Source organism: Syngnathoides biaculeatus, chromosome 10 (genome assembly GCF_019802595.1).
Source record: "Syngnathoides biaculeatus isolate LvHL_M chromosome 10, ASM1980259v1, whole genome shotgun sequence".
Lineage (NCBI taxonomy): Eukaryota > Metazoa > Chordata > Actinopteri > Syngnathiformes > Syngnathidae > Syngnathoides > Syngnathoides biaculeatus.
The window spans coordinates 1,772,836-1,788,438 of NC_084649.1; the positions used below are offsets into that span (position 1 = coordinate 1,772,836).

The 15,603-nt window shown below is 40.3% G+C and overlaps 1 protein-coding gene across 2 annotated transcripts in view; it reads right to left on the bottom strand.

Annotated features, from left to right (window-relative positions):
- The window catches only part of LOC133507602 (contactin-4-like), a 242,846-nt gene that overhangs the window by 19,279 nt on the left and 207,964 nt on the right, over positions 1 to 15,603 (bottom strand). For both annotated transcript variants that reach the window (XM_061832828.1, XM_061832829.1), the window contains 3 exons: positions 9,227 to 9,402; positions 1,237 to 1,357; positions 669 to 827 (listed from right to left, as the gene is read on the bottom strand). In XM_061832828.1, coding sequence (XP_061688812.1) covers positions 669 to 827; positions 1,237 to 1,357; positions 9,227 to 9,402 — 456 coding nt within the window. The remainder of the gene's footprint in view (positions 1 to 668; positions 828 to 1,236; positions 1,358 to 9,226; positions 9,403 to 15,603) is intronic.

Sequence of the window (15,603 nt, forward strand, 5' to 3'; positions counted from 1 at the left end):
GACTGTATATACATTATATACACACACACATACAGTACACACACACACACACACACACACACACACACACACACACACACACACACACACACACACATAAATGATCCCTTCAGTATCAAGAAACTTTGTGTAAATGTATGAGCTTCAACTAATCCTGAAACGCGAGGAGCTCCACAGCATGTAGATAACAGACTTGGGATAATTCCTCACAAATACTGCTATATAGTGCACATTGCATCCCCAAAAAATAAGGGGACACCGAAACAATAATTAATTTTGCTTTATCCTAACTACTCAGGTGAAATTGTCCTTAATTTATAAAATATAAGTGGAGCAAAGTGCACAATACAGTATACACTGCTTTATTCTTGCGGAGCATGGGTACTAAGAGTGCTATTAAAGAGGATATGGGCTGGAAAACACTATTCATCACTGCTATCATTTAAGGTCACTTGAAAGTATCTGCACTAGCTACTGTATATCATCAGGATGGGATTCATGATTCCCAGGAGTCTGATAAAATGACAGGCAATGGTCACGCTACAATAGAGCCCCACTTGGACATGGGGTAAAAATTACATCTACTATATTCTCACCAGAGAGGCAGAATAAAGTGCAGCCCCCTCTGTGAGATTGGAAGAGGCCACGGCTGGTTGGAGAGAGCTTACCTGTGGAGACAGCCTGCCACCCGAGGGAAAATGGTGTCCTGGCCTGGATGGTATATGCAGTAATTGGACTGTGATTATCAGCACCAGGCCTCCAGGATAGAGTTGCTGTGGTATCTGTGATTTCTTCTACTTGGATGCTGGTAGGGGACCCTGGGGGACCTGGAGATGGCATAACCAGGCGAGATAGAGGGAGATGATAGACGGAATGGGAGTGGGTAGGGGAATGTAAATCAGGAAGAGACAGAGAGATGATGGAGAGAGTCACATTAGTTTTTAGTGCCTGCGGCCATTGTAGAGAAGTTAATTCACTCTGAAACCGTTGGGAGAAGTCCAATTAGATGGTAAGTGTTTAAACTTGGAAGAATAAATTGCTTTTTTTAATTCCTTTTAACTGTTTTTTTCTTTTTATTTGTGAGCACTGTAAACATGAATGACTGAGTGTCTTCCACTTTCTTCAGCTATGGGTGAATAATTAAACCAAAACATTTTAGACATGTTGACAAGGCTCTATTTTAAATATTTTTAGATAGAGTGAAGGTGGACAGGATAATTTTAATTAGTAGCTTACCTCTGACAACCAAGTCAACAGCAACAGATATGCTGTCCACCTTCGTCTGCACGGCACATGTGTACTTCCCGGCATGCCTAAGCTGGATGTTTCGAATCATGATGTCTCCTGCTGAATGCTGCTGCCATTCAAAGAAAAATCATAGGGGGAGACACATATACACAAATGGTAAACGCTGTACCATGCTACAAATTCTACAATTAAGCCACCATTCATTCATTCATTCATTCAAACCTCATTTTCATTTTTACATTGAAAAATAAATCTGTAAATAAAATAATCAAAATATAAATGTAACAACCTTTTCCTCAGCCCGGTTTTCTGCAAGGACACACTGAATGCATCATTTGTCCTGTGACTTAAATACAGAAAACATAGAAGCAAAAACAGCATGTGCCTGATCTGCCTCTGATAACATGAGCAGTTATGTCTTTCAGGGAGCGATTCACACCTTTTCTTAATTAGAGCCTGGAACACAGGAGGTCCCATAATAAATTGGACATAGTGGCAAGCTGCGGCACAATGACAGCAACAATTCAATGAAGTAATTTTTTCTGTGTACTGGCCATGTCCTGCACTCTCTCAGCACCACAACCCTGCACTACATTTTTTCTATAACAGCTGAAAAATAAGAAAGAATTCATCAGCTCATTCTGCAAGAATGCAAGAAAAAAAAAGCTTTAAAAAAGAAGACAGGACACCACATTTGTGAAATATGCGCTGTATACTCATCTTCTCAAACATACTGTAATGTGTCTGGATGGTGGTGGGGAATGTAAATTTCCATCCATCTATTCAGGTTTTGAACCACTTATCCTCACAAGGGTCATGGGAGTGGTGGGGCCAATCCCAGCTATCATTGGGCAGGAGGCAGTGTACAACCTGAACTGTTTGCTAGCCAATTGCAGGGAACATGGAGCTAGACAACAGCCACACTCACAATCACACCCAGGGGTAATTTCGAGTCTCCAATTAATGCATGTTTTTTTTTTTTTTTGGAGGTGGGGATATGGGAGGAAGCCGGAGTGCTTGGAGAAAACCCATGTAGGCACGGGGAGAACATGCACAATACACACAGCCGGGAACTGTGATGCCAATGCTTTACAGCAGTTCCACCATGCCAGATGTGTAGATTTATTTTTTAAAATGTATAAAAAGCAGAAATTTTGTGGCCATAAATAATACACTTGATCCAAAATTTCCTCTGCACTGCACCTGGATTCGTTGTGACTATACTTAAAGTGGCCAGAGAGTAAAAATGAAACACCAATGAATCTGCAGTTCTGTATCCTCACCTTAACCTACTGTAATAGTTTGGAGAGGTCAGAAACAAAGTCAATGTCTTTTATAAAGCCAGTACACTGCAATTTATGGAAGTGCACTTAACTGTGTCATGATCCTGCCGCTCCAGCACGAGCTGTGCGGGTGTCCGCGCAGGTGCGCTGATTGGAAGGTGCACACCTGCGCCTCATGTGGCCTGATTATGCTGTGGATTTATATGACCGCGATGACAGCTGGCCGGCGCCAGTTCGTATGATCTTCATGTCCCATTCGTGTGCTCCGGTATCCCTGATTGAACCTGTGTGTACCGACCTTCGTCCGTTCTCCGACCAACCTTGTAAGCCTGACTCCTTCGTTACTTCTGCTTTGATTGTTCCCCTGTGTACCAACTCCTGCCTGTCCGCTCATCTGCTCTCTTCGCCCGACGTCCCAACTACCGCTGCTTCAGCGGACTGCCTGCTCGATCCCCTACCTCTGCATATAATAAACGTGTCTCTTCTTGAACTACCTTGCGTCTTCCGAGTTCCTGCATTTGGGTCCTACTCTCGTTTCCGTGACAAACTGCTTGTTCCCTTAACATCTGAGTACAATACTTGACTCCTGGTATTAAAAAAGTACATTGGGGGAAGTAAGTATAGTTTTTACACTAATTCAGGGAATTAGGCAATTATAGTATTTAGGGATGAAGGATATGGAAAATAGAGCCAGTTGGAGTGCATAATTTTTTGTTTGTGGTGTCCTGTTTTTGTCGGTTTACATGCAATACATTTTGTATTTAAGAAAATTTTGACTATAGACTCTTAATTGCCCATTGTTGTGAATGTGTGCGCAAATGGTTACTCGTTTATATGTACCCTAAAATTCACTGCCAACCACTTTTGGATCTACCCCGCCTGCGACCCTAGCTAGGGTAAGCAGGAGGGACAATGAAAGAATGAATGAATAAATGCCAGTTCCCGGTAATGTGAAATTTGAAACGTTTAGTCATGATATGACACAGGAGAACCCGCAGCGGGCTAATAGGACTGTAGGCCGTGGGGAGGTTTCATTTTGGGCTGGACCTGCCTACATACGCACATTTGTTGCACTTTCACAGTAAGTCACACATGGAAAGAGGGGATGTTATCACTTGCTGAGGAAAAGTCTTTAAACACCAATTATTAGAAAGCTCATGCTTGTATCTTCCACAAATGTTAAATCACCAGCTTAATCTTACAAAACCGTGGACATGGCTGAGAAGTGATTTGAAGGTCTTGTTGGTTGACTCAGGGCTGTTGGACAGTGTGATGGGGAGCTGTGGTGCAGGGTGTTTCCTGACATCCACAATCCTCTAATATTGAGCGTGTTTGACTCCAGGTTGTGTTGTCCTCACCAAAGCTCCAGCCGCTCCACTTCCTGTTCATATGCAGACATGTCACTGTCTTTGAGGCCAATAACTCTGCTTTCTTGTGGAAAATTCAGGAATTTTACAGTCAGGTGTGTTGATGTAGTTGTTCAAAGAGAGAGAGAGAGGAATAGGGCCCCAGTGCTGATGGTACGTGTGGATGTGGTGGTGTTCCCCAGCCTCACTGCTGTGTCATGCCCATCATGAACATGTAAATACACTGGCAGATGGCAGGTGACATGGTGAGTTGGAAAAGCTTGGAGGAGAGGACTTTGGGGATGATGGTGTTGAACGCAGTCCATGAACAGGATCCTGGAGTAGGTTCCTGTGCCAGATGAAGTGCTTTCCCATGATGATGGCATTATCAACAGACCTCTTTGTTTGATAGGCAAACTGAAGGGGCCCTGTGATGATCTTGACGTGCACCAGCCAAGGCGTTCAAAGGACTTCATGACCACAGATGTCAGGACAACTGGCCTGTAGTTATTTAGTCCTGAAATTGCAGATTTCTTCAGGACTGGGATGATGGTGAAGCGTTTAATGCAGGATGGGACTTCACAGAGTTCCAAAGATCTATAGAAGATGTGTGTGAAAACTGGAGCAAGCTAGTCTGTGCAGACTTTCAAGCAGGTGAGTGGCTCACTGTCCTGGTCTGCTGCTTTGTTGATCATTCATTGTTTCAAGCAAAGCAAAGCAAGTTTATTTGTATAGCACAATTCATACACAAGGTAACTCAATGTGTTTTACATGATTAAAAAGTTAAAATGCAAAGAAATAAAAACATTTTAAAATTAAATTACAATTAAGAGTTTACAATGCAAGAAATTGAAAAGTTGAAGTAGTCTAAAAAGCATGAGGAGAAATAAATTTTTACCCTGGATTTGAAAACATTCACACTTGAGGCTGACGTCTCCTCTGTTGGCAACCTATTCCATTTTGTGCAGCATAATAGCTAAATGCTGCTTCACCATGTTTGCTTAGTACTTTGCACTCCCTTACGTTACCCGAGATAGTCGATGCCAGAGCCTTTGTATTCCATTAGCAATTAATTTTTCATGTATTCGGGACCTAAACCATTTAGTGATTTATAGACATAACTTTAGAATCAATTCTAAAGCTGACTGGAAGCCAGTGTGAAAACTTTAGTACTGGAGTTCTATGCTTTGACCTTTTTTTTCTGGTCGGAACGCGAAATGCAGCATTCTGAACTAGCTGCTGCAGTTTAATGCTCTTTTTGGGGAGTCCAGACAGAAGACTATTACAATAGTCAAGTGTACGTGAGATAAAAGCATAGACGAGTTAACCTGCCCAATGACAGCTGGGATAGGCTCCACCACTCCCACAACCCTCATGAGGATAAGCGACTCAGAAAATGGATGGATGAATCGAGCTTAAAGACAAGTTTCACGCACTGTTCGTAAATGGTCAATGCAGAATGGGGAGTTAGAGGTATGATGGTGGTTGTTGTTGGGGCGGCTTGGTGGGTGTGGGGTGTAACAGTGTCCTTTTCAAGCATGTAGTACAAGATATTCAAGTCGTCAGCCAGTCCTTTATTGTTCTCCGCATGGGGGAATGTTGATTGCTTGTAGCTTGTTAGTGATTGTAATCTTTTCCAAACTAATGCAGAGTTGCTAATAGCTAGTGGCTGTACTCAACATGAATGTCATACTAGGGCGGCACTGACTGCCAGAGACAAATTTGTTGTGTTATATACTTGGCCATTAAATATGATTCCGATTCTGATAGATTTTGACCTGACTTTCAACAGTCATATCAAATGAATAAAAAACAAACTGTCTTTTACATCTGAAGAACACATCTAGACTGAAGGCTTGCATGTGTCAAGCAGACCAGGAACAGGTCATAGATGCTTCTTTCTCAGGTAAACTTGACTATTATAATGTTCTTCTGACTGGACTCCCTAAAAAGAGCATTAAATAGCTTCAGCTCATTCAGAATGCAGCAGTTCGGGTTCTGACCAGAACAAATAGGCCAGAGCATATAACACCAATTCCAAAGTCTCAACACTGGCTTCTTGTCAACTTCAGAAAATATTTTAAAGTTCTGATACTGGTCTATAAATCACTAAATGGTTTAGGTCCTGAATGCATGAAAAAAAAATGCTGATGGAATGCATCCCAGTAAGACTCTGAGATCCACAGATTCAGGTCAAATAGTGGAGCTCAGAGTCCTAAGTAGACATGGTAAAGTAGAAATTTAGCTTTTATGCCTCACACAAATGGAAGAAGTTGCCAACGAAGGTGACAGCAGACCCAAGTGTGAATGTTTTTAAATCCAGGTTGAAAACTCTTATTTTCTCATGCTCCTGAGAGTTTTTTCACTTTTTAATTATATTTCTTGCATTGTATGCTGTTTTAATTGTACTTTTTAAATTTCTAATCATTTTCTTTAATTCTGTTTGAAATATTTTTTGTATTCGTATTCAAATGCTTTTAATAATGTAAAGCACATTAAGTTACCTTGCATATGACATGTGCCATACAAACAAATTTACTGTGTGCTCTGCTAAGTCCAACTAAACCATCTCCCTGACTCCCAATCCCTACCCAGATATCTAATATCTACCCAGACAGAGTATAATACAGCCGCTGAAACCTGCGCGGTAAATAAAATGCGCATGGGATACTGTCAATAGTTCAATACCCATCATACATATCCGTTTTATAACCAATACGGGTTATCGTTTTCCGTTTTGGTCTCATCTGACCACAAAACATTCTCCTATTACTCGTCTGTATCATCCAAATGATCATTGGCAAACTCAAGACGGGCCTTGACATGTGCTAGTTTAAGCAGGGGAACCTTCCGTGCCCCATGTGCAGAAAATCACCCCCAAAGCATAATGCTACCACCCCCATGCTTCACAGTAGGGATGGTGTTCTTGGGATGGAGCTCATCATTCGTCTTCCTCCAGACACAGTTGCTGGAATTATGACCAAAATGTTCTCATCTGACCACAAAACTTTCTCTCATGACTTCTCTGTATCATCCAAGTGGTCATTGTCAAATTTAAGCCGGGCTTTGACATGTGCTGGTTTAAGCAGGGAAACCTTCCGTACCATGCGTGATTTCAAACCATGATGTCTTAGTGTATTACCAACAGTCAACTTGGAAACTTGGAAACGGTGGTCGCGACTCTTTTCAGGCCATTGACCAAGTCCTGTCGTGTAGTCCTGGGCTGATTCCTCACCTTTCTAAGTATCGTTGAGACCCCAACAATGTGATATCTTGCATGGAGCTCCACCCCGATTTAGATTGACCATCATGTTTGGCTTCTTCTATTTTCTAATGATTGCTCCACAGTGGACCTTTTTTCACTAAGCTGCTTGGCAATTTCTCCGTAGCCAGTTCCAGCCATGTGGAGTTATATGATTTTGTCTCTAGTGTCTTTGGACAACTCTTTGGTCTTGGCCATGTTACAAGTTCGATTCATATTGATTGTATGGGGTGGACAGGTGTCTTTATGCGGCTAACGACCTCACACAGGTGCATCTAATTCAGGATAATACATGGAGTGGAGGTGGACTTTTTAAGGCGGACTAACAGGTCTTTGAGGGTCAAAATTCTTGCTTATAGACAGGTGTTCAAAAACTTATTTGCAGCTGTCTCACACAAATAAATTGTTAAAAAATCATACATTGTAATTTCTGGATTTTTCTTTGTAGATTATCTCTCTCATAGTGGACATGCACCTACGATGAAAATTTCAGACCTCTCCATGATTTCTAAATGGCAGAACTTGCAATATAGAAGGGTGTTCAAATACTTATTTTCTTCACTGTATCTTTGGGCCCCTAACTGGCCGCCACCCAAACACTGGGCACATACAAACAAATAACAATTCATACTTACATTCACACCTACGAGCAATTTAAAGTCTTCAATTAAAGCATGTTTTTGGGGAGTGGGAGTAGCTGGAGAAAATCTACGCAGGCATGGGAAGAACATACGAACTCCACCCAGGTAAGGATGGCATTTGAACCCCAGTCCTCAATTTTTTGAGACAGATGTGCTAACGAGTCGTGCTGCCTAAACTAAACATTGTGTTTTATAACAATTTTTATCAGTAACTATATTCATAATGTACTTGTGGATAACAAAGCGAAGCCAGTGGCCAAGTTGTATGCAGTGGTATACAAACATACATTTGTGACTCTCAACGGCTGTTAAATCCACTTCTTCCAGCTATTAATCTATATTTTTATGATTTAATAAATGTAATAAAGTACATTTTAGTTTTGCATCACTAGCTATGGTAAAATAAAAAAGAGAACCCATTTCACATACAGAGATTTTTTTGTTGTGCCATAAAAATGGAAATTGTATGATTAAAAGGAAAAAAAATAATGTAGGATGGATGTCTGTAATTCTAATACTGGTATTTGGAAAGAATAGAATTACAATCAATAGAATTGCAATTAGTACTTCTATTTTATCCAGCGTACCTGTATCGCTATTAAGTAGACAGTGTGAGTGGAATATTGCCATTACTTTTGAGTTTTTACATACTGTATATAGAATGTGTCAATGAATCTGAATGAAAAATTCTGTGATAGAATTTGACTCCAAAACGTTTCAGCTCATGTTTATGTGGATGAGTAATAATTGCACAAACATGCGTACTCAAATGGGGGCTGTAAGGAGCGGACTGTTGAGCTGATGTTTGATCACATGTTTGCATCTGGCGAAATGAATTTGAAGATCTGATAAAAGTGATGACCACAAAAGTGTACGGACAATAACTGTGAAGAAAAACTGATCAACTGGGTGCAATGATGTCCCTCTGCCTGTCCTCATCATCTACAGGTATGCTGGGCAAAGGTTTCCCTACGGATCTTGTGCACTGTATATTGTTTCCAAAAGGCTGATGCTATGAAAGGTGGGAAAGCCTGTCTGTCTACATAAATAAAGCGAAGTTTAACTGCATGCTTAAGTGACATGTAGAGTGTGTGGAGAGTTGAATAGATGGCTGTTAATATTGCAAATGTATTCAATAAACATATTGTATAATAATAACTGAATGTCGGGAAGACAGAGTTGTTTGGATGTTGGCATGAATTACATCATACATTACAGTAATTTGTGTTACTGCAAGACATTTTCCTGCTCCATTGACTACAATTACTACCAGCAAACTTGGCTGTTTGCCAGCCAAGTTGACAAATTTAAATTGGTCTAGAACACAAATGATTACTTTTTTAGTATTGTGTCATGGTGTCAGTTACCATTCATCACAATGCTCAGAATCACAGTTGAGGCTCAATACATTTTGTTGCAATTATAAAACGTCCCATCTAAACTTACACCGCCGACTTTCTCAAAAAATCCACCATGGCTGCCAAAGTGGATGAGCTGCTCATTGAAGAACCAGGTGAACATGAGCTCCAATGAGGGATCGTGGCTCACTTGACAAGGTAGAACCACACTCTCACCCACAGTAACGTCCAGGGTTGCAGGTGGAGTGGTGATGATAGTGGACTCTGGAATAAATAATAACAACATAGCCGTTACATTGAAGAGTCTACTTTGATAGGTAATGAATATTATTTATGACAGAAACAAGCTGTTTTTTTCTATGCTATGCTTTCTATCATCTATAGGAATTTATCAGACATTTAATAAAAGAGACATAAGGGACTGAGCACATAGCATAGTAAGTAGCTTACAAAGCTACAATAGCTAGTATTTGTTCTAGCCTGGGGTTCTGTCTGCTGGGAGTTTGAGACATGTCTCTCCTGCATTCTAAGTAGTCAGAATGAGTCACTTTCAACTCAGCCTTTAGCCTGGAACTCCTCAAGATATTCCCAAAGCGCACTATAAGAAAAACAGTAAGCACCAGTGAATATTTCTTTGAGCAGTTGCTGGTCTCTTCTGAAACCTGCAGTGCAACACAGAGGCATCACTAGGGAATAAGGCAACTGTTCCATATCTGCATTTAGGCATATGTGGCACAGGGGGAGATTGAAGGACGTAATAGAGGTCAGATTAGAGTGCTTTGTTCATCAAATAAACAACAACCTTCTGCCTCTTTGGGGTGGTGGTGCTGGGATTACTCTACATAACAACTCATTGCACATAAAACCCAACTATGATTATCAAATGATACTTGGAAAGGTATAGATTAGAAAGTCCAGGAAAAGCATAGCCATCATCACCACTGAATCCAAAGGCTCAGACAAATACACTACATACTTAGATTCCATTTAATGAATTACTATTTTCAATGTCACTGTAAAAATGTGGTTTGTAAGAGAAAAGTGTTGACCAGTGTTGAACTGTAAGATGTTAAAGCTGTTGGTACGAAAACAAGAATAAAGCTTTGGCAGATCTCAATAATATGTTTACAATAATTTATAATTATATTATAATAATATATAGAATATAATTATTATTACATATTATTATTATCATTTATAATTTATATTTTATAATTTTTATTTTATAATGTTTTTGGACCAGAGTCGATCCCATCACATGCCCAGATGCATGATGTGTGTCATCTTTGTATTATATATAAAATTAAGTGTGTCTGTATGTGTTCATGCACGCACAATATGTATATAGTTTCTACAAAACTATTGGAACGGCAACATCAATCCCTTTGTTTTTTTTGTTTTCTGATGACAGATGAATTTGAGGCAAAAAAAACCCATCAAGACCAGAGAACTGTCTATTGGAGAAGGTGAGAGAAGAGGTAAAATCAATCAGAACTATTGCACAAATGTTGGGCATAGCCAATAAAACAATATGTAATGTACTGAAAAAAATGATGTTACTGGTATACTGAGCAACAGGTATTGAACAGGTCCGCCAAGGGTTTTAACAGCAGTTGATGGCAGAAACCATCTGAGAGCTATGAAGAAACACCCAAACACAAGTCTGACATCACTGCCAAACTCCAAAGGGTAGTGGTAATGGTATCAAAATCAAGTGTTCAAAGATTTCAAGAGAAGAAATATACAGGCCATTTTGGAAGTACAGAGATGAGTCACAAATGTTTTGTAACAGTTTTTAATGGACTGATGAGGTCAAGATTAACTTCTACCAAAGTGATGGAATGTCCAAAGCATAGCGAGAGACAGTTAGAGTATGGAGAGAAGACAGAATTTGCTTATGATCCAAAACACAGAAGTGCATCTGTGAAGCATAGTGTAGGTAATGTTGTGGCATGGCTTCTGCTTTATAGATGATGCAACTTATGACGGTAGCAGCAGAATCAATACTGAAGTATAAAAATCAATTTTGTCGGGCAATTTACTGAAAAATGCATCCAAACTAATTGGAAGAAGCTTCAACATGCTACAAGACATTGACCCAAAACACATTTCCAAATCTTTTCAAATATACAACAAAAACAAAGGAATTGACCTTGCCTTTCCAATATTTTTCATACAATGCCTGTGTGTGTGCATGTGTGTACCTGTGTTATATATACAAAGTATATTAGGAAACCAGACCACAAAGTGACAGCGTAGAAACAAAACAAAACCCTCAGGAAGAATCTGCAGGGACACATTTAGTGTCAGGAATAACTCCCCTACCACAACTCGGTAACGTGCTATAAAGCTTTATTTGCTTTTTTATCTCTCCAGTGGGGTTGTTGCATCTTCTTCTCTCACATGAACTGCTCTCCTCACAGTTTGCGTAGCCTGATCTCTATAAGCAGCTCCGGGGATTTACTGTGACAGATGAGGGCAATGGGTTCCCTTATTACACTCCTCTGTCATCATTTCTGACAGAATATATGGAAAATTAGGTTGGTTAGATGGTCACAGAGTGAGATTTTAAGCATATTTTGATTGATTTCTGCCATGTATAATGCTTTGTTGTCCAAAGTCTCTACAAATGAAAGGCCAGTAACCTGCGTGGTAAACTGGGTTAATTACAGACACTGACACTATTTGAGTGACTCCTCGTATTTGGATTACGCCAGTCTCTCAATTAGAAGTACCCCTGCGCATTTTTTATCACCTGTAAAACGCCACAGCATTCATTCTACTGTAGCGTCTTCTTTTCCTCTCGTCTCTTGTCCTTGTAGGGGTCACCACAGCATGTCATCTTTTTTCATATAAGCCCACCTCCTGCATCTTTCTCTCGAACAACAACAGCCCTCATGTCTTCCCTAACAACATTCATCAACCTGTTTTCTGACTTTATCCAACCTGTTCACCCCTAGGGAGAACCTCAATAGCTTCATTTCCGCCACTTCCACTTCTGCTTCCTGTTGTCTCTTCAGTGCCACCATCTGTAATCCATACATCATGGCTGGTCTCACCACTGTTTTATAAACTTTCCCCTTCATCCGAGCAGAGTCTCTTCTGTCACAATATAATACATCAGACACCTTCCTCCAACTGTTCCAACCTGGTTGGACCTGTTTCTTCACTTCCTTACCACACTCTCCATTGCTCTGGATTGTTGGCCGCAAGTATTTGAAGTCGTCCACCATTGATATCTCTTCTCCCTGGAGCCTCACCGTTCCCCCCTACATCCTCCCCATTCATGTACATATATTATGTTTTACTTCGACTAATCTTCATTCCTCTCCTTTCCAGTGCATGCCTCCATCTTTCTAACTGTTCCTCCACCTGCTCCCTGCTTTCACTGCAAATCACAATGTCATCTGCGAACATCATGGTCCAAGGGCATTCCAGTCTAACCTCATCTGTCAGCCTATCCATAACCACAGCAAACTGGAAGGGGCTTAGAGCTGATGCCCGATGGAGTCCCGCCTCCACCTTGAATTCCTCTGTCAAACCTATGTCACACCTCACCACTGTTCTGCTGCCATCATACATGTCCTGTACTATTTTAACATATTTCTCTGCCACACCAGACTTGCACATGCAGTACCACATTTCCTCTCTTGGTGCTCTGTCATAGGCTATCTCTAGATCCACAAAAGCACAATTTAGCTCCTTCAAACCTCTGTATTTTTCCACAAGCATTCTTGAGGCAAATAATTCATCTGTGGTAGCCATTTTAGGCATGAAACCATACTATGCTTGGTTGCAAATTGTACTGTAGCATAATTAACCAAAATACCATTAAAGCTCTTGTCCATTTGACCTATTTCCTGACATCTTGAATGTACTGATGCAATATACTATAAATAGTCCATCCTTCTAGGAAAATTTCCTTGACACAGGTGAGCGAGAGTCATATTGATGAAATCAAATGGAACAACTGGCTGGCTTGGTGTCTTGTTCAAGGGCACCTCTGTGGTACTCAGGAAACCATTAAGCATCTCTCCAGCAACCAGTCCAGGTTCAACAATCATTTGTGTAAAAGAGTGTGTTGATCTTTCACTATGTGAACGGATCAGCTCTGGGACCCTGAACACCCAGTCCCTATGCCAGATCCTCATGGAAAACCATCAAAGCCACATGTAACTTTCACTCATTAATTCTGATGAATTCAGCAAACTGAATTATAGAGTTAATAAATAAACAATTGACTAATTTTAAAAAAATTACACGTCTTGTCTTTTATGCACACTTTTCTGCTTTCTAGGAGAAGCCCGATGATTTGAGTGAACAGTAACAGTTATTTAGAGCTCTTCGTAATTTTGTCGTTAGTTAAGGAACCTGTTCCAGTTGAAGAAGTCCCAAACATGTTGTTTGCACCACCATGCTTCTTATTGGAATGCTGTTCTTTTCATAATGAAGAGTGCTGCCTTGGCACGAAACATACCTTTTGGTATTATGCACAAACAGTTCAACCATGGTTTCATCAAACCATAACAAAATACCTCATCCAGTGAAGATCTTTCAGTTTGTGCCACCTCCCATCTACACTGGTTGGTCAAAAATTCCAAGAAGACTTGGCCGAGCAGTGCACAGTTTGAAATATAGGAGTCAGACTCAAAGAATGCTTCCTGGATCAAGCCGCTTCTATTATTGTCGACCAATGGGAGATGGTACGTTTTAACCAGATGCCACAGTTTGTTTGAAACTGTAGCATTTCATCCACCCTCTTTCTCTGTACTAATTGATTCCAGACAAAAATGCAGTTCGTTTTCATGGTAAATTCACATTGCATTATGAGCATGAGGGATTGATGCATTAGAAATTGGAAAGGGTTATGAATTGAATGTTAGCAGGACATTTACGTATATATGAGTTGCTTTTTGATACCAACTGCCTAACCCTAACCCTAAGTGACGAAGGAGAGACAAAAATAAGGACAAACCAATTGCGGGAAAGAAGGTAGTCAAGAAAGGAGTCCAGATAGCTCAGAAAATGATATTTAATGTCCAGAAACTGCAAACTAAATAAAGTTCAACAACCAGTAAACAAAGTAACAGAAAACATTAAACAAACCAAAACTGGGAACAATATGAGATTTGGCACAGAGAAACAATGGAAAAGGCACGGACAGACATGACACAAACTTTTTTTTCAACAAAATCAGTTTCAATTGCAATTTGTAAGCAAAGAGTTCACAAAAATAATTTACTTCTGAAAATTATCCATATTGTAAGGAATACAGGCATATATAAAAATAAATAAATAGTGGAGCAGTGACATAAAATATGGACAAAACTATATATGTATGTAGCCTGTGATTGACCCAGTTCAGAGTGTAGTCTTCCTTTTGCGCAAAGTCAATTGGGATAGGCTCCAGCCTTGAACCGGACGAACTTTATTGTGAATGGATGGATGGAATGACGATACAGGTGTGTATATAATGGCTTAAGCAAATATTTAACAGATCACAATTTTTCTCACTAAATCTACTTCCAAACCTGCTATATTGACCTGACATTTTCAACATATGTTGGGAACAACCCAAGTAATCCATACATACAATGAAACTAGAACAAATAATACAATGAATTAAATTGTGTGTAAAAATGCGAAATAAAACAGGGGAAAAGTATTGAACACATCACTAATCAAACAGCAATCCAGTCCCTTGTTAGTTATGGCCTACAATTATTGCCAGGGTGTGAGTCAATAAAGATCTCATCATGGTTAAGAGCAGAAAGCTGTCCTAAGAACAAACAATCCATCCATCCATCCATCCATCCATCCATCCATCCATCCATCCATCCATCCATCCATCCATCCATCCATCCATTTCCTGTGTCACTTATCTTCACTAGGGTTACAGGGGTACTGGAGCTTCACCCAGCAGACTTTTGGGGGAGAGGCAAGGTACACCCTGAATGGATCGGCAACCAATTGCAGGGCACATAAAGTAGAAAAAAAAAACCAGTCACATTTACACATAATGGCAATTTTGAGTCTTCTATCAACCGACCACACATGTTAAAGAGATGTGGGAGGAACCCAGAGTATGTGAAGAAAACCCATGCAGGCACGTGATGGACGTGCAACGTCCACAGAGGTGGAGGTGGGATTTAAATTCCCATTCTCAGAAATGTGAGCCGGGTGTTCTGATCTGTTGTCCATCGTGTCCCATTGTAAAATATGCATGAATCCATTTTCTGAGCCACTTATTGTCACAAGCGTGGTGAAAATGCTGGAGCCTATCCCAGCTATCATCTGCCAGGAGGCAGGGTGCACTCTGAACTGATTGTCAGCCAGGTGCAGGGTACATAGAGACAGACAACAATCGCACTCACAATTTCACCTAAGGTCAATTTAGAGTCTCCAATGAATGCATATTTTTTGGATTTGGGAGGAAACCGGAGTACCCAGAAAAAAGCCACGCAG